The following is a 23,687-nucleotide window of genomic DNA, read 5'->3' on the forward strand; positions in this document are numbered from 1 at the left end:
CGTCTATTTGGCTCATCTAGAGTAGGAAATACTTTCTCACCATTATATTTCAATCATATCAATCATATCATTATCAAGAGAATGTAATTCATATACGGTATATAGCAACTCAATGACATTTTCTACTAATGTATGTCTGGCAAGAATCACAATAAAGATTTATTTTTAATGTTTAATTTTGTAGACAGCTGATGGTGTGACTTATTAAACTGATGTTTTTGATCACGTCACGTACACATCATAAACCTCGCTCTGAGTTTCTTAGTATCATTATGTGTTTAATTTAACTTAATGTGCAACATTCTTTTCTCACTCAACAGTAAACAAACCAAAAAAGTTTAAGTGTATCGACGGTATCTGCACAGTTCTAAAGTGACAATTTAAGGACTTTTTAATACCATACCATCATAATATTGTGAACATGTAGATCGGCTATTTTCTGCCTCTAATATTTGACAATTTGGCCAATGTTTAATTTGTTATTTTAGAGGTATTAAAATAAAATAAATTAAAAGCGCTGCGAGGCGTTGTGAGCATGTAGATCTGCCATTTTCACAAAAACACGTGTTATGCAAAATGTAATGCCTCAACTCTTAGTGCTCGTCAGGGTGGGGGGGTCCCCAGTTAAAATATGATTATTTTGGGGGTCACGGCCTGAAAAGGTTGAGAACCACTGAATTATACAATAGATGGCTATTGAGAGAAGAAATACCGTATATATATATATATATATATATATATATATATATATATATATATATATATATATAGTAATGTCATTGTGAAAGAAGACAACTGGGTACATATGTGGGAACATGATGCCCCAGACTACACATGCTGTTACAGTAGCTGTTCCTCTTTACATCCTCCATTCTTCCTCCAGAGACAATGGACTGCGGTGGTGACAGCTCTCTCTATTCAACGTGTGTGTGGGTCATGTCATGTGTGTCACGGTCTAACCCAGCGGGTCGGGTTGCACGCCACACACACTGCCTCAATGTATAGAGTTCCTCCTGGGAAGTTCACAGTTCACACGCACATACGTGTATTGTGTCGCGCCGCACACACATTGTCATGTGACTACATGAATGCATGTATAGAGCCCGCTAATAACACACATACACGCGAGTAACCAGCTGAATTTGAAGTCGAGAGTCAAACAACAAATATCTACCACCGACGCAAACCGGGTTCTGAAAGAGGCCTTCAACGTGACCGCCCGGACTTCACATACATACAGTATTACGCTTCTTTGGTTCAGGGCAGGCAGGGCTACTCTGCTACGTGTGCATAGACACAGACATACATGTGCACAGGCTCATGCACACACATGCCATGTTACACACCCAAACACAAGCATGGACACTAACCCCGTTTGCACGTGGCATTCTCTTCCATTGTGAAAATTAAAGGCAAACTATGTAACCTTTTGCCTGTGCTTGCATAACAAAACACCAACAACTGAATGTGGAAACACCAAATACAGCGAGAAGGCACACGTGGTTCTGCAGGTAAACACCACCACACTACTCATTGTTATAAAAGTGAATACGTGTAACAAGGCAAGATTTTCTGCATCTTTCTGGAGCATGGAGGAGAAAATGGTTTCTAAGTTTAGCTTATATACCGGAGTAACGTATACAAGTAACGCCAGGTGTAAATGGGATCTGGCTCAATACACACCAGATACAAAGGGCATGTTAGCAAATGAACCCAAAGTTCTGCTTGTGGTGAGGCAGACTGCAGGGGGGTACCCTGTATCCGAGACCCCGTTGAAGACCTAAGTGTCGAGACGCGTCGGTCAGCTGTTGCCTTGCTCTATACTTTTTTTTTTCACCTGAAGACGGATTGCCTCAGTGTAATTCCCCCTGTAATCTGCCTCACCACAAGCAGAACTTTGGGTTGCTTTGCTTCTATATATCTACATGTTACACTGAAGAGCACCTGTTCTGAGCCACTGTGATTGAACCCAGGCAGTGGATCTTTATTCTGTTTTAAAAAGGGAAATGGCACCGCAGATATCAGATATGTGTGCGTATGTATTATCCATAGGGCACACATTGAAACAGGTCAGGTACACATGCACTCTCTATCACACACACACACACACACACACACACACACACACACACACACACACACACACACACACACACACACACACACACACACACACACACACACACACACACACACACACACACACACACACACACACACACACACACACACACACGTCATAACCAGGATGTTTGCTCTTTTGAATTGTGCATCATTCAGTCCTGAAAGACTGACACGCACACATTCCGTCCTTAACCACGGCACTTATTGCCATACAGTATATCATATGTACACTTTGCCGTAGGTCAAATAGCAACATTTCTACAACCAGGAAGCTCCATTATCTCTATATTGTTACTGTCTGTCTGCCATTTTCCCTTGATGATGATTAATGAGAAAGTTCGCGCTCTCTGTCAAGAACTGGCACAAATGTATTACAGAACAAAGTTTTGGCTGAAGATTTCGGTGAAAAGGTCCTTTTCTACCATAAAATGATCTTCCTTGCGACGTCTGAAAAGCATTAGACCGAATGAAAGTTCAGACATTTGCATGTCAGAAAGTCCAACTCACCGAACATTTCGAAGATACTATGGACAGGCCTTTAGACCTTCGTCAGGACAAACAATGTTTGTGTGGGTCTATTTTCTTCAACGTTTTGAGGCCAAGGACCCCTTAGCTGAGAGAGAGATGAAGCAGGGACCCCCACAACCTTATCATAGATACCATATAGTTTCATAAACTTTCATTGTTTGACAGCACAATCATCAGTGTATTTTGGATTCATGTCAATTTGTGTTTTTAGATATTTAGCCACTTGAACTGTCAACACTTAATAAACTTGACCTTTCACTCTGTATTTAGTCGTCTCTTTTTCCCCACTATACCAAAGCTCTTTGCCAAAAATAGCTGATCTACAAGCACACAACGCCTCAAGTGGTTACTATAAAAAAATATGAAAAAGGTTTCTACCACACAAAGATTTGGAGGGACCACTAGGGGGTCCTCAGAGTTACTATAGGGGGTCTATAGTAACTCTGAGGACCCCCTAGTGGTCCCGGACCCCCTGTTGAAGACCCCTGCTATAAACATTGTTTGTCCGGGTCTTAAGGACCGAAATGTCGTTCTGTAACAGACATAAACAGTGTGTGGGGCCTTTCTCATTGTGTATTTGAAATAGTAGGCTACACAATGAAGTAAGGAATAAAATTAAATTAAAAAAGACAATTATCATTCTTTTTAAAGAAGTACAGCGGCATTGGAAACCCACAGAAATATGTGGGGAGGACTAGTTGGCATAATGACTAAATTAGGAGAAAATGTCTAGAAATAGGCCTAATTTAAGCTGTAACCCGCCAGTAGGAACAGAACCCCTCCCCCCAATTCAAACACACGTGCGCACACACGCACACGCACACACACACACACACACACACACACACACACACACACACACACACACACACACACACACACACACACACACACACAGAGACCCTAAGCGCAGTCATTTTTTGGTAAAGTGCTTAACGAGGCACGGCATGGGATCAATTAAGTGATTATTGGTGGCGTGCTGCGTCACATGAGGAGGCAGAAACCAGAATCATGTGGTCGGTCGGTGGATGTCAGCCGTGTGCAGGCCGCTGGCCGCCGCGACCCGTGCCCGTAAAAGAAAACAAAACAATCTCTGAGCGCCGTGGGCTGTTTCTCAACGTCTGGTCTGGAGACCACCAGGGGTCCAATTGGGACACTTTACGGGTCAGTAACTCTTGTCCATTTGGTTCCATTTGTACGCTCTTTGTACACGCCTTCCATTTGTACACAATGAATTGAGTACAAAAGGACCCCAATGTAAACAAGACATAGTGCTTTCTTGGGTTTAAATCCTATCACAGTAGACCTTGTATCTGGACTGTACTGTCCTGTGCAATGGAAACTCTCAGAGTTAAAGTAAGACTGAGGATTTCACAGTGTGCAGATTGGAGTCCCAAAGATATTAACCACTTGAACCTCACAGCATGCCTGTTCTGGTGGTGGGAACCAGAATAGCAGATCTACAAGAATAGCAGATCTACAAGCTCACAATGTGACGCGTTATGAGCTTGTAGATCTGCTATTCTCTATAGAGATTTGGTGTAGATGGGGGGGGGGGGAGTTGTCCAAGTTACTTCCATGTTACCAAAAATAGAGGGTTTAAGTGTTAATGCATATCAAACTGGGGTCTTTGAAGTTAAAAAAAGGTTTGATAATCACTGACAGGGACGTGCTGGCCATTGGGAAAAGCGGGACAACTCCCGAACGGCCGGTTCATTCCCGGCCGGTACAGGCCGGCCATTAGGGAAAAAAAACAAATAAAATGTCGGCCTTCGTTCCATTTTGGGGGCTGGGCGGCCAACAAAGTAAATAGTCACTGTCGGGCAGAAACCTTGTATCTCCAAGTATCAAATTTGTACATTTTTTTTGCAAAGCAAAGCTGCTTCACCATACAAGGCCATCGCACAAAAGTAGTGAAAACAGCCCATCTACAAACACACAACGCCTCGCACCGCGAGGCGTTGTGTGCTTGTAGATCGGCTGTTTTCACTAGTTTAAATCATTTTTAAAATGATAAATACAAAACAAACGGTTTTGGACATACAAGGTTTCCACCCGACAAAGACAAAATATAACTCATGTACAGTAATTGGCCCACTGGCTTGTCACTTGTCATGATCTGAAATGGCAAATCTTTTGAGTAGCAGCAGCAGCAATGAGGGCCTCTCCAACTCTTTTTCTCTGGCTGAATCAGGGGCCCAACAGATCCATGATCACTAAACTAAACTATACAATCAACACTGTCAAATCGTCACTTCTTATTCAACTCCCAATGTACAAATGGAACACTGTCAAGAGCCAACAGACCCGTTACAAGTGTCAATTTTTTTGGACCGCTGGTGGTCCCCGGACCAGACGCTGGGAACCAGCATGATAAGACGAGCTGTGCGGCCGGGCGATTGGTCACACACCTAAAGGGCAGCCGTGTCCGAGCGGGGATGGCTGGCGTTCATGAGACAAGGGACGTAATTCACCCACATCACTGACTGTGAAAGGGTCATCAGGCGGCTACATCTGGGACTTCTACAATTGGGAGTCATCACAGTTGATAAAAGACGGGCCGAAAGCAAAGATTCTTCTGCTGCCGCTTATTGTCCAGCTCAGTGCTTTTCAACCTTTGCATCCTAACCCATTAAAGGGATAGTTCACCAAAAAAAAAGGTTTTATTCACTTGTGGAGAATTGAATTCATTGATATTTTTTTGTTTTTTGTTGTGTGCATTCCTAAGACAATAGTTTGATGACCAGCAGTGGTTCCCTATGGAGACGCAAGGCGCCTCCTTTGATCACAATGTAAGCTCGTATCTGTAACCCTGTGTATATGTTACAGTTAGTTTGGGTAACTCAGTGAGATTGGGGTAAGAGCGCTCGTTTTGGTGTTCACTACACACCCCTAACACCACCTGGATCAATTCACCTTGATAGTCTCTTATCATCAGCGCACCTGTGTAATTCTGCATATTCACCATGAGATGGCGACAACAGCCATTCACTTGTGTAGTCGCTGACGTCACTCGTTTCGTTGTTTATCTACTAGCCTAGCTCGTGTTTAGCCATTAGCGTACTATGCCTAACTCTAACCCTAACCTTAACCTCTGTAAAACTATGCCTAACCCTAACCTCCGTGGGGTGGGGTGAGGCGCTATCATTCCTGCCGACGCTACGTTGTTGTTGTTGTCGTTGTCGTGGATCATGCATTTGGGTCCCCATCCAGAATCAATGGGGGTAAATTTGACTATAATCAATGTTTTTTGTCTTAGGAATGCAATGAATAAAAATATTAGTCTCCATGGCATGACTAATCAATTGAAAAAATGACATTTTGTGGGTGAACTACTCCTTTAAGTACTGCACTTCAATACAATTTTGAGTATTTCTAATTTTCTATAATTTTACTTCTACTCCACCACTGGCTGCTGTTTGCACCGCAGTTGCACCACAGTTTGCATCTACAGGGAAGCGCCCAGGACATAACTGTCAAATTGTATGACAGATGTGTCACACAATGTGACCAATCTGTTTACACAATGTTGTACCCCCTCCAACTGTACATATTATGTTCCCCATTTTCAACTGTTTTTATAATATTTTAACTTGCTTTGGCAAATGGCAAATGTAAACATATTTTCTCATGCCAATAAAGCTCCTTTGAATTGAAAATACTCCCCCCTGGGTGTCCCGACCCACAGGTTGAGAACCACTGACCTAATCTTAGCGAGGTCTGAAGCTTTTATGCGACGTTCCGGGAGATGATGATGTTTTCCTCCTGGCCCTCGCTGCGTGCTGTCGGCTTACAGGATCAACAGAATTCAATTAAAGGCCTCAACCTTCACAGGAACCGTCTCTCACATGATGCTGGTCGGCCTGGGAGACACTCTCTGTGTTCCCACTATGCATTTACTGTATCCTGTAGGTTGGGACACTGGGACGTGGATCACGGGGTAGGACAGTGGGACAGGGGGACACATGAACAGGCTACTTTAAAAGGGTAACCGGTAAAGTCGCCAGAAAGAAACTCGCTGAGATTTTTATTATTTGTTTTACTGAGAATAAGGTTAGAAATAACTTTAGGATTATGCATATCTTTCTGAGGTTAAGATTAGGAATAGGCTTAGGTATTGGCACCGTTTTACTGCGGTTAAGGTTAGGAATAAGGTTAGGTTATAGTTTACAGAGGTATATAAGGATATTAAGGATCTCAAAGGAAAATAACAAATAATCCTTGCCTTACCCGAGTTTCCTTTTAGTTGACAGTAGGAAATTTAAGGGGCGCGTTTTTACTACGGCGACGTGAGGCGGGACTACGGCTGTTATGACGTAATCACCGTAGCGGTCAAAAGTGTTAAGCAACCAGCCGTCGGCGACGGGGTCCCACCCCTTTCGCTGAACGCTTTGGTTCCCATGGCGACGCGACCACGCAGCAGGCGTTGTAGACGCTACGTGGAAAGGTAGACTCTGCCGTAGTAGAGACGGACGGCCGCGACGGCGGCAGGTTGATCTATCGAGCGCTGATCATTTCCAGTTGCCGTTGTCATCTGCCGTTGCAGTGCAAAGCTTAAATAGCCTATTGTATCAGTGAACTGTACTGTCATGAGACTGTACCTTTTCCTATCCAAAACTTCTAATAAATACCTCAATCAATCAATCAAAAGGCATAAACCATCAGCCCAGGCGAGTTTCTTTCCGGCGACTCATCTGGTATTCCTTTAAAAACTACATTCCTGTCCCACCCCCGGATTCGAACACGGGGCTCCTGCACAAGGTTGCCAACATGTTCATTTATTTATTTTGTCTCTGAGCAGATAGAGCCTACCTACTTGCTCAAGGGATACATTGAATAGAGACTTTCAGGCAGTAGCACTTGGTCAATCAGCCTTGTCAAACCACAAGATTCAAAATGTCTCAATAGAAGAGCATAGAGACTAAATACAGCCACCCTGATTGCATTGTATTGTATGGTATTGTATTACATACTCTGCCTACAGATCGCACAACATGACATTGTAATCGCACAAACACGTTACATGGTGCAGCTTTAGAAAGTGGTGTCACTTGGGTATTAGTCCCCATGTCAGTTGTTAAACAAAACACTGGCTCCAAAAGGGAATCCAGTTGAGACGAGAGCTGGGTCCCCAGCCAGGTAGTAGAAACCAAAAGGACCCTTACAGGCCTGTAACTCTGATAGTGTACCAATGGAACCAAATGGACCCTTCATGGTTCCATTTTGAACACCGAACAGGGGTCATCCTGCTTGTGTTGTGGTTTACATTTTGTCTAAATTCCATTATTGCCACGGACACACAAAACGAGCTGACAATAATATTACCAGAAACACATAAAGAGATGTACACTCTGAGAGTGTACAAATGGACCCTAAATGTCCATTTGGTTCTATTTCTACCATTTGTACACTCAGAGTTATGGGAGTCCTTGCAAATATGTTTTAGTGGACTCACAATATGCCATAGTGTCAAAGTAAATATCTGTCATACATATTCTGAAGAAAACCTGGAGACTTGACATCCAGTAATTGGGTATTATGATCAAAATAAGAATATTATAATGGTGTGTAAAACAGAAAATCTAAAGTTTGCCCAGTCTTTTCCACAGAGACATTTGTCAACTAACGGACTTATCGATGACCCTGCACCTGAGTTATGGGGTCCGTGGCCCTACTGGATTGATATTAAAACGTTTGAGAGCCACTGATGTAGAGAGAAAACCATGAGAAGATTATGTTACCTTTGCTGCTCTGCAGTTTGTTTTTCATGTTCTCTCAGTCTAGTCGACTGCCCACGTGTGGTACAGTGGTGCCTGTCACTGTGGGTCTGGGCTGGCTGCAGACAACCACATGCCTCAGTAGCAGCTCTAATCCTCCAGAACAATATTAGCCTTGGAGGATCCTTCAAAGTATGGGAATAAACATAAACTGGGGTAAACAAAAATAAAAACAGAGACGGCTCGCTCGCCCCTTAGGAGCCACACCACAAACACAACGTTGAGTATATAGCCTTTGAGAGGTTGACGATAAGCAAGCCAGCTAACAAGCACGGTAAGTGTAACAGATACATGTATAATCACTATATACGGTAACTTAAACCCGGGATAACACACCATGAAACATTGTTTCAAGTGTGGTTACAAGTTACTCATTACATTTTACCCCCTGGTCTCTGATGTTTTGTTTTTGTTTTCCAAAAAGGTCCTTTTCAGCACATCACAGACAGGACCCTCCGGTGCACATGCACCTACTGTACACAATCTGTCCAGTCCAACTAAAACTTGTGTCACATCTATCGCCTTCTGTAGCGTGAGGCGGCTTGTTATACAAGTGCACCTCCTAGGACCCATGAAGTACACCCCCTGGTCGTGTCACTAGCATGTAGCTGGGACGTTTCCCCCCTTGGTGTTGAGTGCAAAGCAGGGAGGCATCTGGGTCCTAATTATTTTTTAATAGTTTTTGGTATTTTTGGTAGGGAATCGAACCCTGACCTATCCCTGGGGGCGGACACAAACTACAAGGCCACTGAGATGGTCTGTGTACTGTATGTGTGGGTGCACCTAAATGATATGCTGGTGCACCTCCTGTAGGCTATATGAAAACGTTAGGCACACCAACGCCAGTGCAAACGACTAAGAAAGTTGGTCTGGAGCCAACTGGCGGCCTGGGGGCCACATGCGGCCCGCCTTCACTAAATATCGACATATTGGTATATTATTGATTTCACCTGTTCCAATTCCAAACATGCAGACATGAACGGCTTTAATTACTTCAGTCTCTATCCGTAGCTTAACTCAGTCGGTGCCGTATGTAAAGTGGGACCTCTTATATTGCTGTTTCGCCAACAAAGGGTTAAAAAAATTGTGTGCACGCTGGTGCACACAATTCGTGCACAGATCATGCACTATGCATGTGCACGCTTTTCACAGCTTTCAAACTAAAAACTCCGCTTGGAAATCCGTTCAGGCATTCAGCATTCAGGATTCTGGAGGTCCGAAAGCTTTTTTTTTCTTTTTTTTTAAGATGATCAAAAGACAATTGGCAGGGAAGGCCATAGTTAAAAAGACGGTTTTATTATAGAAATCGTTTTTTTGGCAGGGTGTGAGTTAATGTCTAGTATAGATAAATAACAATGTATTTGTATGTACTGTAAGTTAATAAAGTTAACATAAGTATATCTAAAAGCATTTAGTTATTCAGGATTACAATTTTTTTTTAAAAGCAGATCTACAAGCTCTAAACGCTTCACACTGTGACGTGTTTTGAGCTTGTAGATCATCTATTTTTGCTACTTTTTTGTGTGACATAGCCTACTGTAGAATGACAAAGGGATAGGGAATTACCAAAAATGTTAAAATACAGAGATAAGAGGTTTCTGCCGGACAATATATGTAATGTGGCCCTCTGGAGTCTGGAGTGAGGAAATAGTAATACATTGTAAGTTGCCCACCCCTGCACTACATCATCATGCATTGCACATTGTTATGTTGACATCTCCATATCACACATCTTTTAGGTTTATATTTTCTACAGTTTTTGGAGCTGTGTGAAGCACAGGCTCCCTATACGTGGCTGTGTGGGTCTGTGTGTGTGTGTGTCTGTCTGTGTGTCTGTCTGTCTGTGTGTATGTAGCCTGAACTTCCTAAACTTCGGCACGCCACTAGTCCCACAGTTTTGCCACCACACACTCGCGCCATATGTCAAATCGACCGGCTTACTCGGGAATCGTGGGCTATTACTTTTCTAAGAGAAAGGTTCTATAGTTTAATTGATATTAATTTATTAGTGAATTAATTTTCCCCATTGACTTATAATGGGAATCGCAAAAACTCACATTCAATTATTTGTCTCTCGCAAACCATAGGGGCTAGAGTTTCAAGACTTGGAGAGGAGGTTCATAATGATTTCAAGGATTAAATAAAAAATAATTGTGTCATTTGGCCGCATGGTGGCGCCATAACACCCCACTTTACGTTTTGGCCTGTAACTCTTGAACCGTAGGTCGGAAAATTAAAAATATTTTTTCCCTGGATTCCTTGGGTCATGACGCATCTCCCCATATAGGCCACGCCCATTTGCGCCATGATAGATTTTCCGCCATCACACACACACACACAGCTCCACTTCACACGGGTGTGATTTTTTTTTACTTGGTCACTAAATGTCCTGGGATGACAGTTACATGACACCGAAAAACACTGCATGCGCTGCAGTAAAATGCAACATAATACGAGTCTGAATGACAATGCCTGTACAGGTCTCTACTGTACTGTACTGTACTGCACTGTACTGTGCTGTTGCAGAGAGTACATACAATCAGATAGCGTCCACAAATAGCATACATCTGGACTTTTTACCCAGAAAACTACTGGAGTTAAGAAAGTAAAGTCAAGTGTTTAATGTTCTTAAGAATGTTCTGTGGCAACCAACATCAGCTAATCATCTATAATACCTTGTTGGTCTTCTAAGCACTCAATGTAATACAAGCCCAAAATCGATGAATAGTGAAAATAGCCGATCTGCCATTTTCGCCAGGTTTAAAGCGGTTAACCAGTTGGTGCAGGGGTTTTCAACTGATCGTGAACAAGGGACCACCACCCTGACTAAGAATCAACCTGGGGACCACTGTTGTGTTGGGTGGGAACATGTAGGCTAATATGTGTTAAAGGTGGGTTGGGGTTAGCCTGGTATAACCAGCCTAGATAGTTACTAATGCAGCTAGCTAACTAACTGCATCCCTACCTTGTTTTAACATGGCTGGGATGTCTAGCTCAGCTAGGCTAGGTTGGGGTGGCCCTTGACCACTGATCTATTCCTCTTACTTTATCCAACCTTCCATGTTAAACTCATGTTTATTGATACTGTACTGATGTGTAACATTTATGAGTGAGCAAACAAAGGCCACATTTCCTAATAATAACGACACTTTCGCTCTTGAGATTCTCACTCCCTTTTCTGTGAAATGTCTTGACCGTAGACTTCCCAGTAGCTGACTCATTAGGTCACCAGGTCATTTGGTGCACTGCTTCTCAAGTAGTGGTCCATGGCCGACGAATGGTCCATGGCATGATTACAGGTGGTCCATTTCTCTCTTTTCTTGGCTATTAGGCCTAGCAAAATAATTAGTTGGGTTCCGGTTGGCTGTCATTTTAGGGCTGAGTAGGTAGGGAATTTTTTTTAATTTTTTTATTTTTTTTGTGGGCATGATGGGTAGCAAGGAATTTTATTTTATTTCCTCATGGGAAGGATGGGTAGGTAGTTTTTTTTTTCTTTTTTTTTTTTATGGCAATGATCGATATGCTTCTTTTTTAATATATTCTGTTTTCCTGAGTTACCAATTTCTAAATCATTAAATGGTTCATGTTAGGGATGGCCAAATGGAGATTTTTTCAACCGATAACCGTCAGGCCTTATCAGTTAATTAACCGTGCTCAAAAATTCGCTATTTTAGCGATTTAAAAAAGGAAAATAGGCCTACACCAGTGTTGTTTTTGGCGGGCATTTTAGATTTAGTCTTAGTCATAGTCTTTTTGACAAAATGCTTCTTAGTTTTAGTCAGATTTTAGTCATTTATATCCCTGATAGTTTTAGTCTAGTTTTAGTCGACTAAAACTCAAAGGTTTTAGTCAAGTTTTAGTCGACGAACCCAAACAAAGGTTTTAGTCCAGTTTTAGTCAATAGTTTTAGTCAAAAAGAAAAATGTGTCTTTAAATAAATAAATGAAACACAGTGAGTCAATAAGGCAGTGGTTCTAAACCTTTTCTGGCTGCGACCCCCAAAATAATAATATTTTAACTGGGGACCCCCCACCCTGACGAGCACTAAGAGTTGAGGCATAACATTTTGTATAACATTCTATTGTGAAAATAGCAGATCTACATGCTCACAACCCCTCACGTTGCGAGGCATTGTGAGCATGTAGATCAGCTATTTTCACAATTTCAGCCTCTAATATTTGACAATTTGACCCTTTGTCAATTTAATTTGTCATTTCAGAGGTTAAAAAAAGTCCTTACGTTGTCACTTTAGACATGTACATAAACCCTCAATACACTGTATGTTGTTTTGTTTACAGTTGAGTGAGAAAACAATGTTGCACATTAAGTTTTGGACCCCCCAAAATCATTTTGTGACCTCTCTGGGGTCTCGACCCACAGCTTGACAAACGCTATGAGGCGTTTGCCTGGCTGCAGTGTGTACTAGGACCCCTTTTCCACTGGCCCAACACCACACCACACCACACCACACCGCCCACTTGTGACATGTCTTCCACTACAAGGACCTGGGTAGAGTGGTGTGAAAGTAATACTAATTGTGGTACTAAAAAGTATCCAATCTAGAGTAGGTCTGAGCTAGGCCAAACAGGGCCAAACTTATATAGATATTTTTATGTGGTGTGGTGTAGTGTGGTGTGGTGCTAAAGCTGCAGTCGAAAAGGGGCTTAGGTGCTGTGTTGTGTCGAGCGCACACACTCACTGCATAGTAAACAGTGATGTAGTAGTAGAGGACTTCTTAAAAAGTTTTAGATTAAGACAATTTGCTTGCATAGCGATGCAGCCGCGTACCGTTCTGCATCGTTACATACTTGTTACTTTTAGCCTGCGTTTGTTGTTGTTTTTCCTCCTGAAAGAACGTGGCTAAATCATTAACATGCTAGCGCTTTAGCCCCGTTCCTTTAGCCGTGGAGGAGAGGAATAAAATCATTACAATCAGGCAGTTTTCAAAGCAGAGAGTCCACCAATCATGCGGTTTACAACAGCTTGTATCGGGCGCTATTTTCTATCAACTGCTGTGTTGCATCTCCACTCCAGTCACTGCTGTTATGCCTGCTTGCTTTCTATGCATGGGAATTGGGAACAGAGGCTAGTAGAACGCTGCGGTCTGAGCACAGCTGGAGTTAGAGCAGACGGAATGACGCATGAATAGTAAAACAAAACATTTGCGCACTTGATATTTTAGACGAAAGAAAACTTTGATTAAACTTCGCGAATGTGGTCGCACCAAATATATTTTTTGTAAGACGTTTTTGATCGACTCGGTCGGATTTTGACTTAATTTTTTTTTTTTTTTTTTTTTTACTCCAAATGCCAATAAAATCATCTGGGTCGCACGTATTTAATAGGGTCGGTCGGCTACCGGAAGCCAACTAATTCTTTTGGTAGGCCTTATGTGGCGGTCAGTGACAGTCTCATGTCACTGTCTGGCACCAACCTTGCCCTGTACTTAACTCTTTCAATGCCACCTTTTCACCACTAGAGGGCGCCCAATGGCCATAGAATCCTACATAGACAAGCGCTGGTATATGCACAAGCCGTGCGCAGCCATGACTCGCCTGAACACTTTCCTTTGTGCATGTACAGGAACAGGATGAAGTTAGCTTGAAGTTAGCTATTGGCTACCAAGCATTTTAGAAGCCCTATTTTCGGCGATTTAGCCATGATTAAACCTTGCACACCTCATGGATATGCATGGAACAGAGAAAATGAGCTCTAAAGATCCTGGATTGCATTGGAGTGGATGGTAAATATCGGCGGCGCGACGCTCTCGCGGGCCGTGTAAACAGATGACGGCCGGCGTTTTTTTTTTTTTATATATATATATATATATTTTTTTTTAAGTAGTTCGGGATCGGCACCCTGATAAGGACAAATAAAGCCGAACTAGTTCGGGATTGGCACAGTAAGAGTTAATACTGTTACTGTATATAATACTAATATTCTTCGGTATCTTTCTATATAATACTAATATTCTTTGGGTATCTCTCTCTCTACTGTAGTGTATAGCTCAGTGGCCTTGTGGTTAGAGCGTCCGCCCTGAGACTGGGAGGTTGGGGTTCGATACCAAAGATGTTATACCAAAGACGTTACGAATGGGACCCATGCAATGCTTCCCTGCTTGGCACTCAGCATCAAGGGTCGGTTTCGGGTAAGTCCCTGCGTCATTCTAGCGTCATGTCCAGGGGGTGTACATGTACATTCAGCTGCCTCACACTAAGGAAACAGGAGATAAGCTCCTACCTTATGGGCCTCAGGGCTCGGCATGGCGTACTACTGTATAGTAGTGGTTCTTAAAGTGGGGTCTGGGGACCCCCAACGGTGCTTGAGGGGGTTCCAGGGGTCCCTGGAATTAAAATATTAATAAACAGATCTTGATGCTATTATATAGCATCAAGATCTGTTTATTAATATTTTATATTTCGGTTATTCTAAACTATTAAAATAATGTAATAATAAAATATCCAAGTGTACGATATGCACATCTGCAATACATTGTAACTGCTTCACACAGAACCTATAACACATACATTTGTCAGGGAAAGCAGTGTTGTAATCCTTCCTTAGGAATGAAGAATAACTTATGCTGCCTTAAATGATCATGGCGATGTACTGTAGCTTGCTTCAAGATCAAGAGTGTCAGACAAGTTAATCAGTTAGTGTAATAAGTTACTCTTTACTTATTACTCCTTTATAAATTATAATTAGTTATGTTTCCCCGTTCTCAAAAAGTGATGTACTGTAGTCCTACGATTCAAAACTGTTTGGCCAGCTTCTTTAAACAACTGAATCAATTTCATTGGAACAATGTTTAAGCTCACACTCACAGGAGGAAAATCACCAGTCAACCAAAGTGCACACATTGTAGTGGGCCGTCCGTCTCCTCTTTTACTTGTTCTGAAAACAACAAAGGTGATGGCACTTGCACGCAAACAAATTGCATCGAATTCTTTACACCTGTAAACCTGTGATGTGACAATACATTTGACTGAAGTAATACCAGTAAGACTCCCTAATCGGGAGATAAGCGACCGTAGGTGGCTTATCTCCACAAATAGGGCAAAAATGTGTTTTTCCCAAATCTTCCTGATCCATGTTGATGACATGAGTGTAGACATGCTGTGTAGTGATATTCGTGATTTTAGGGCAAAAACTGTAGGAGCAGTGTCCAAAAATGTGTTTTAAAAATCGGCCTGAAGGTGGCGCTAGAATAGGGTCATGTGAGAAATGAGGGGTGGGGTCTCCGCGTTGCCTTGGCGGACGAATAGGTACCGGCCCCGGCTCTCCCGGACGCTCCTATCCCGAGTTACGGCATTTTATGTGCGCTGCAGTGGCAGGGGGTCCTCCACTGGGGGCGCCACCACTTTTGCATCCGTTCTGGAGCACCAGGAGTCGGTGGTCCCCGGGAATTCCCTGTGAGCAGCCCCGTTGGGGTGGTCATTTGGTCATTTTTGCACATTTGGTCATTTTTTACATCTGGGGGTCCCCCAGGGACCTGGGGGTCCCTGGGGCTCCGGGGGTCCTTGGAGGTTGTAGTTTGGCAGGCAAGGAGTGTGTGTGTGTAAAATCTGGCATGGATCGGGTCAACGGGTGCGGAGATATAAGCAGGGAAAAAGTGTGACGTGTGAGCACATTTGGTAATTTTTTACATCTGGGGGTCCCCCAGGGACCTGGGACCTGGGGGTCCCTGGGGCTCCGGGGGTCCTTGGAGGTTGTAGTTTGGCAGTCAAGGAGTGTGTGTGCAAAATTTGGCATGGCTGGGGGCAACGGTTGTGGAGATATGAGCAGGGCAAAAGTGTGACGGACTGACTCACTGACGCACAGACAGCCCGTGGAGGTTTTGGTAGTAAATGCGACCTACGGTCGCAATTACTTTGTCATAAGTTACTGTGCAGTTCCCTGAATACATGCAGAGGTGATTTGATGGCGGCGTCCGTTCACGCAAAACATGGCGACTTCTGCTTTGACGAACACCTTCACCCTTACGTTTCCCCTCATGTGCGTCCATTCCCTGGTCCCTGCACCTTAGGTTGCGTCAACCTGTATTGTGAATGTTGAATGATGATGTGGACACATGAGAAACAGTGTCAACTCTGCTGTTTGTGCTGCCGGCACCAAAGCGGATCGACTTATTCCTTAAAGGAAAACAACCTAGTACTGAATATGATCATGGGGAATTTGACATTTGATGTGAAATTGATGATAAAAAGCAGGGACTTTTCTTTCTTTTTTTCAAACCACTTAAAAGGAGTAGTTCACCCCCAACATTTTTTTCTATTGATTACTCATGCCATGGAGTTTTTGTCACATTCCTAAGACAAAAATTTGATTCGAGTAAATTTACCCCAATTGATTCCGGATGGGGACCCATTTTGAAACGGGTCCCCATCCGGAATCAATGGGGGTAAATTTATTGTTATCACATTTTTGTCTTAGGAATGTGACAAAAAACTAAAAATATTATTGAACTCTACTCTCCATGACATGAGTAATCAATAGAAAAAAAATCATGTTGGGGTGAACTACTCCTTTAAAGACAGCGGCCCTATTTGTGGCACGTCATTATAGGCTGATATGTTCAAAACCTTTAAACTGTTCAAAGAATAGCGTAGGTAGCCAATCTACATGCTTACAACACGTCATATCGTGTAATATACCGGTATGTACACATGTAGATCTATTGTTATTACCCTGTTAATATAAAACTATTGCATTTCTATTTAACATTATTATTACCTAATGCATCTTCTGAAGGAAGCCAAACAAAACTAAGTTTTACTCTTATGTAGGCTATCTGTGCACAAGACATAACAATGCAATGGTGATTGGTGACCTTGGGGCCATACGGGGCCTAGCATTCTTCTGTCAATGGTCTGAGGCTTTGGAAGAGATGGTCGGGGTCAAATGTTAGGCTAGTTATGTTGCACAGACAGAGAGACAGACATGGACAGGACACATTACATTGCTGTAAAAAAAAAAAAGAAAAGGATCAGCTCCAAGGCATACATGGAGGGATCAGTAGCTGACTTTTAATCCCCTTCATTTCTTCAGTATTTATTCATGTTTCTAATGAATAATTTAATTATTACTAATAAATTATAATCAGATTAATTGCAGCTAACTGCTGCACAATGTGTAATCTCTGAGACAACGATAATGGCGGTGACGTTCCGTGGTGGACTAAGATCACTCTCTGAGATTTCTTCTGGTTGGCGTCAAGTCTCTCTTGATAAGAGGGGCACACACAGCCCCTTTTGAAAGGCTTGGGGTGAGAACTTACACGATAGAAGTATTATTTACAGTATATATCAGCTAGGTCAGTGGTTCACAAACTTTTCTAGAAAATAGCAGATCTACAAACTCAAAATGTTGCGAGCTTGCGGATCTGCTATTTTCACTACTTCCGTATTATATAAATGTTTTCTTTTTTTATTGATAATGGAGATTGTATCATTTTTAAATTGTATTCATTAAATACTTTTTATTTTCACCATTTTGAAAAATGTTAACGATAATGACATGCCCGACATAGGGACGGCAGGCTGAAAGTGGTTGAACCGGCACGATAATCGTATAAAGGTGTATCGGAATGACATTTCAGGGGACAAACAGCAGTCTGGGACAGATACACTCTGGCTGCCCTCACAGCACAATACGGCTGCTTGTGTCTCTAACAAATCTAATAAGAAACTTTGGCCCTGACCCCCCTTTAGTGCTGATCAACCACATTAAACAGCTGATGGAGGACAGCCAGACATCTGGAGACAGGCAACCTGATCTTTGGAAAGGACCAGCCCATAATCGGCCCACTGTCAGTACCATGTCCATGGGATCCACAGACCAGGGAGAACGATCGTCTGCAACGGGGGAGATTCTTGAGTAGATCAGACTGTTTTTAACACACTGCCTTTGATTAAAACAATGATTTAATCGCAGAGTGCCACAGTATTTGATTGATTTTCCCTTATTTCGGAGGATCAGCGTAAAAGTAATCTGAGTAAATGTAATCCGAGTATTTCCGGAATTGCAGCTACATGTTAGTAAAATAATAATTGTGTAAATAGTACAGTAACAGTACAAAACAGTAAACATCAACTGAAGCACTAACAATATGACTGAATTATATTTCATCCAGTGATAAATGGCGTGGTATTGGAATGGCATAGCCTTGCATACTCACAGACAACAGCATATTAAGCAGTATCAACAGCTTTACTGATGGTATCAGTATCGAACGGAAAACAACTCTATTTACAATGTCAACAAAGTTATTTTGAAGCAGACGGTGCACCAGACTGGAGTGGACACTACACAGTTACACACGCTGCCATTTTTACTGTGATCTGGACATCGCTGCAATTACCTCTCTCCATTGGGAGTGACATAAAAACGTATTCAACTGTAGCCTTAAAACTTTCTTTTCACTGTACTACACAGACAAGCGTCTGGCTCAGTGGCACTGCGCCACAGACACTTGACTAGCCAAGACCTCCACGTCACATCACACAAACCCGAATCATCATTACACACACACACAAACATTCCACACATTGTACCAAGGACTGCAGAGGGAAAGACATCGACCCCCTCCTCCTGTGAAAACAGACCTGTGTGGGCCAACAGCACGTAACCGCTGGAAACCACAGCACACAGCGGGAAAAACTAAACACAAAGAGAGATGTGTTTTGTTATCAACAAGGTCATCTAAGCACACAGAGGAGAGGAGACTGAAGGGCCCCGATTCCCTTGATAATTCTGCTGACTAGCACCGGTATTTGCGGTCTGAAAACACTGGATTCTCATTCTCCGCTGCTAAAATAGGCTATCCTCCGTCTCCCTTTTCGGCCTCTATTGTATGCTGTCTGTCACCCGAGACGGTGAAGAAAAAAAGGAAAAAAAACGGAAGGTACAGATCAGCTGAATCTTGATAAGACTATCTTGATTAAACTAACACACTGGGACATATATAAGAGCCTAAACAGCAATCATATGTGAGTGCTTCGGTTTCATATCTAGCGGTTACTGGTAAGAAAGTATTCTCTTGCTGCCTGCCCTGTGTGTACATACATACGGAATGCTATTATCTTCAGTGTACATGATATGCCTTTTCATGTGAAACCATTGAAATGTATATGCTTACTAATGTTGCCCGTATTAGCCTCGTTCTTGTATAGTTTCTATTTGCATCTACTGTATTTGACAGCTTAATGAGAAAATATGTATTATAGCATACTCTTATACTAAATGGCATTATACTCTTTAGCATAATGCCAATAATAAAAATATGCTGATTAAAAAATAATGTGGGTGAATATTGACTAAAAAGTCAGTTGTATATTGTCGCCGTCGGTTGAAAAAGTCCAAAACCGTTACTTTTCAAGAAATGGAAAAAAGAACTTGTGTTCCAATGGATCCAATGACACTGATATAAAACAAAGTGATACACAACAAAGTATAAAATAGGGCATAGGGGGGTGGGGGGAGTGGGGCATAACAAAAACATGGAGATAAATGTTTCTGCCTGACAGCCACAGTGTACCAGAATTAATTGGACAAGAAAACAACAAGGTAAGCAAGAGAGCAAGCTTACCACAGGATATAGTATAGTCTAGTGACTATACGTGAGATTAGCTTCCTGTATTGAAATGTGTGTGGCAGTGTCAGTGAGATGACCTTCAGTCTGTTGCATTGCATCCACGAGAGAGAGAGAGAGAGAGAGAGAGAGAGAGAGAGAGAGAGAGAGAGAGAGAGAGAATAAAAACACCACTAGACAGGTTGGACACACACATCCCATGACACTTTGAGGGAAAGCCTTGGCAACAGCTCAAGGGCTTGAAATAAACCGTTGGAATCAAATTTGGGAGGATTTATTGAACTTCTCAGACACACTTGTGTCCCGGGAATGACTCACCACTAAGTTGTGCGGGAAGAGCACGCAGTATAAAAGGCTCAGAATAATAATGGCTCACTCGCACACCTGTTTCTTCCAATTCTTCTCGTACTCCAAAACCTTTCTACTATGACCTTCGACACAAAGTGCAGACGTTTTGGGGAAACCAATCCCTCATGAAATTCCTCGAAGTAGAAGTACAGAACTTTAGTGCTACAGTGAAAGGAGGTCAGGGCTGAGAGAGGCTTGTTTACCTGGCATTCCCCCCCGAGGCGAACAGACCGGCCTGTGTTTTATTTTGCCTCGTTCCTTAAGACCCACAAGGTCCTCCTTGCTACAAGTATGTGGGAATTAAAACACAAGACAACAGCAGTTCCGGACCCAGGGGGGTGGACTGGCTCCATGCGAGCTCTTCGCCGCCGGTCTCGTTTGGTTGCACAAGGTCCAACTTATGACAAAATAAATATATGAACACATTTGTGACATTCTTACAATGCCACAGCGCTCTCCTGGAAAGCAGCTGTAGAGAAAGAGGCAGGACACTGGCATCCCTAGTCTGGGGGGGGGCGAACATTCAGCGAAACTAGCCTATCTACAAGCTCACAATGCATCGCAACGGGACGCAATGTGAGCTTGTAGATTGGCGAAGACTTTTGGTGCAGTGGGACATACTAGTGGCACTAGTATGGAGCCCTGGGGAACCCCAGTCAACTACTCAGCATACTACTGTATATGGCTTTAGTGCAGACCTTTCACTTGGCCACACAGGTCTAACTAGTCTTGGAAAGCCTGGAAAGCAGCTGTAGAGGAAGGCAGGTTAACAAGCGTGGAAGCGTGAGGAGACGGGGGACGATATAAGCAGATGGGTGTTACGAGACAGATGGCTTCCCAGCAGGTGCGACACGCGGCACAGGTAGGGGAGAGCACAGCTACAGGAAGGAGGCCCCGCTACCTGCGGGGTCATGCATCATCGTGCAGCTCACCCCCACCTTTCCTTTCCTCGCTAAAAGGATGCTAGTTTAGGATTGCTTGGCCCCCACACAGAACCTGACGCGTGCTCTCTGCCCCGGCCAAACCACATGGTCAAAGCCATTCTTGACCACCACATGGAGTATGGTGTACAAGGCATGGCACTTTGGAGCCATGCTAGACGCTACAACTTGTAGTTTGCACTACATGTTGCAATGGTGCACTGTACGAGATGAATTTCCTACTAGCACCAAGCACTTGGCAAATACACAATAACCATGGATAAGAAATAGCCAACAAAATAAACTTGAAGTTGTTAAAAGTGAATCAAATATAAAGTTAAACCAAATGTAATGGACTTCATGTATGATGGCTTTCTTTGCTTGGAACCTACAAGGCAAGTGTCCAGCAAACTATAAACTACAGAGTATGTACTATCAGCACTGACAGTCAGCTACTAGTCAACTCTAACCATATTTGACAGTTCAACTGTCAAATTGTGTCAATGCACTGATCAACTGTCATCATCATTAATGCACAGCAACTTCACAAACGTGACATTTACAAAGCTAATCACGTATTATTCAATGCAGATTAACTTTTCAGTGTATATTTTAATTATTATTTACATTGTTTTTGTTTAACCAACTTCCTTGTTTGACTCGTGATCAAACAATCAGTGAAATAAATAAATTCAACTTCCTCCGTTTTCCTATAAGACATATAATGCAACAAATAAACAAACAAATATGCGAAACATAAGAACTAATAAGCGTTTCATCTTTGTTACGATGTTGTGTCTGGCCGAGTGTGACAAGTCAGTGTTAACATATGGTTTGATTAGCCTGCAGTGCGCTTATAAAGTTGTCAAAGTTGAGACAACTCAAGACATGATCGAACTAGATCAGTCAGTGAGTCAGTTTCACCCTATTAAAAGCTTTCATGGATGTGTTACCTTGCTCTGAATCGTCCATTGTGAGGCCGGCTCGGTTCTGTGGTTCTGTAAAGGTCCAAAGCTTGCAGTTTGTTGTGTGCACTGGTACTGCTGCAGAATGCAGATCTCCACTCTCTCTGCTCACATGCTGATGGCACAGACTGCATAGGACACCTTTTTTGCCCTAATGATAATCCTAGGCACATTTGAAAGAAACGAAAATACATACATTTAAAAACTAGAATTTAAAGCAATAAGACTTCTAATGATAATAATAACAGTAATATTTAATAAATAAATAAATACAAATCACAATCATCTTCATCATTGTCGTCGTCGTCGTCATTATCATCTTCATTCCAAACTTGCATGCATTTCACGCATCATGTATCACGCTACACTTTTTCTTTTTTTTTTTTTTTTTGCCAATCTCAGTTATGTGACTTTAGGTATGTCAAACATGAATAGGAGGAAATGTGCCTTACGAGTTGTATACAAGGGAAAACATACTACCCTATGCTCGCCGTTTGGGGTGGGGTCCTCTATGACGTCAGCGCGTAGGAGTGTAAACACAGAGGAACACGTGGATCAATTTTTGGAGCGTCTACATCTACAGTAGTAGTATGCCTACACACACTCTCACAGACACACACCGCCTGCTTCAACTTCAATAGTCTCACTGACTGCATGTATCAAACGATCACGAGTCTCACGACGTATCAAGCGATTCTGTTAACATGTAATTATAGCAGGTCTATAACATAATTACGTTTCCTCATGACTTAATATTGATTTATAAAGTATGTATAAAACAACAACAACAATGTATTATTATTATTATTACATGCATTACAAAATTGCTATTAATTCATATTCATATTTTGATAACCAGAGTGTACATATTATGTTCTATTTGTTGCTGTTTATTGCAATGCAAGTCAAATTTTATATTCAAATACACTTGGTGAAATACGGAATACTAATAGGGCTATGTGCACAGATTGTGTAGAATACACATTTGGTCATAGACATTGCCTTTCATGTTTGTATATTGTAAACGTTTTGTTTGAATAAACTACAATCACTCCACGCTCCCATGCACACATTCTCTCTCTCTCTCTCTCTATGATATGATATGATATGATATGATATGATATGATATGATATGATATGATATGATATGATGACAGAGGGGGCTGATAGGGGGTCACTTTTGGTCCACACGATGGGCTTTTAGAAACAAAGCATTCATCCAGCATTGCAGGACTTGTACCTCGAAGAGGTACTCAATCATTACAAATACATTTTCACATACTTGTAGTGGAGTAAAGTACAATATTTGCCTCTGAGATCAGTTAGATATAGCGAGTAGAAGTATGAAGTATTGAAAAACGTATAAACATTATTAAACAAATAGTCAAGTAAAGTAAAAATGCCTCACAAGTGTATACTTGAGCACAGTACTTGA

The 23,687-nt window shown here is 42.2% G+C and overlaps 1 protein-coding gene across 1 annotated transcript in view; it reads right to left on the reverse strand.

The window, feature by feature from the left end:
• tpd52 (tumor protein D52) overlaps nt 1-22,343 on the reverse strand; it is a 61,251-nt gene extending 38,908 nt beyond the window's left edge. Inside the window, exon 1 of the mRNA XM_080734845.1 lies at nt 22,241-22,343. Coding sequence (XP_080590971.1) covers nt 22,241-22,259 — 19 coding nt within the window. The 5' untranslated portion in view covers nt 22,260-22,343. The remainder of the gene's footprint in view (nt 1-22,240) is intronic.
• Nucleotides 22,344-23,687: the final 1,344 nt, after the last annotated feature.

The sequence above is a fragment of the Nannobrachium achirus genome (assembly GCF_963921795.1).
Source record: "Nannobrachium achirus genome assembly, chromosome: 10".
NCBI classification, from domain to species: domain Eukaryota; kingdom Metazoa; phylum Chordata; class Actinopteri; order Myctophiformes; family Myctophidae; genus Nannobrachium; species Nannobrachium achirus.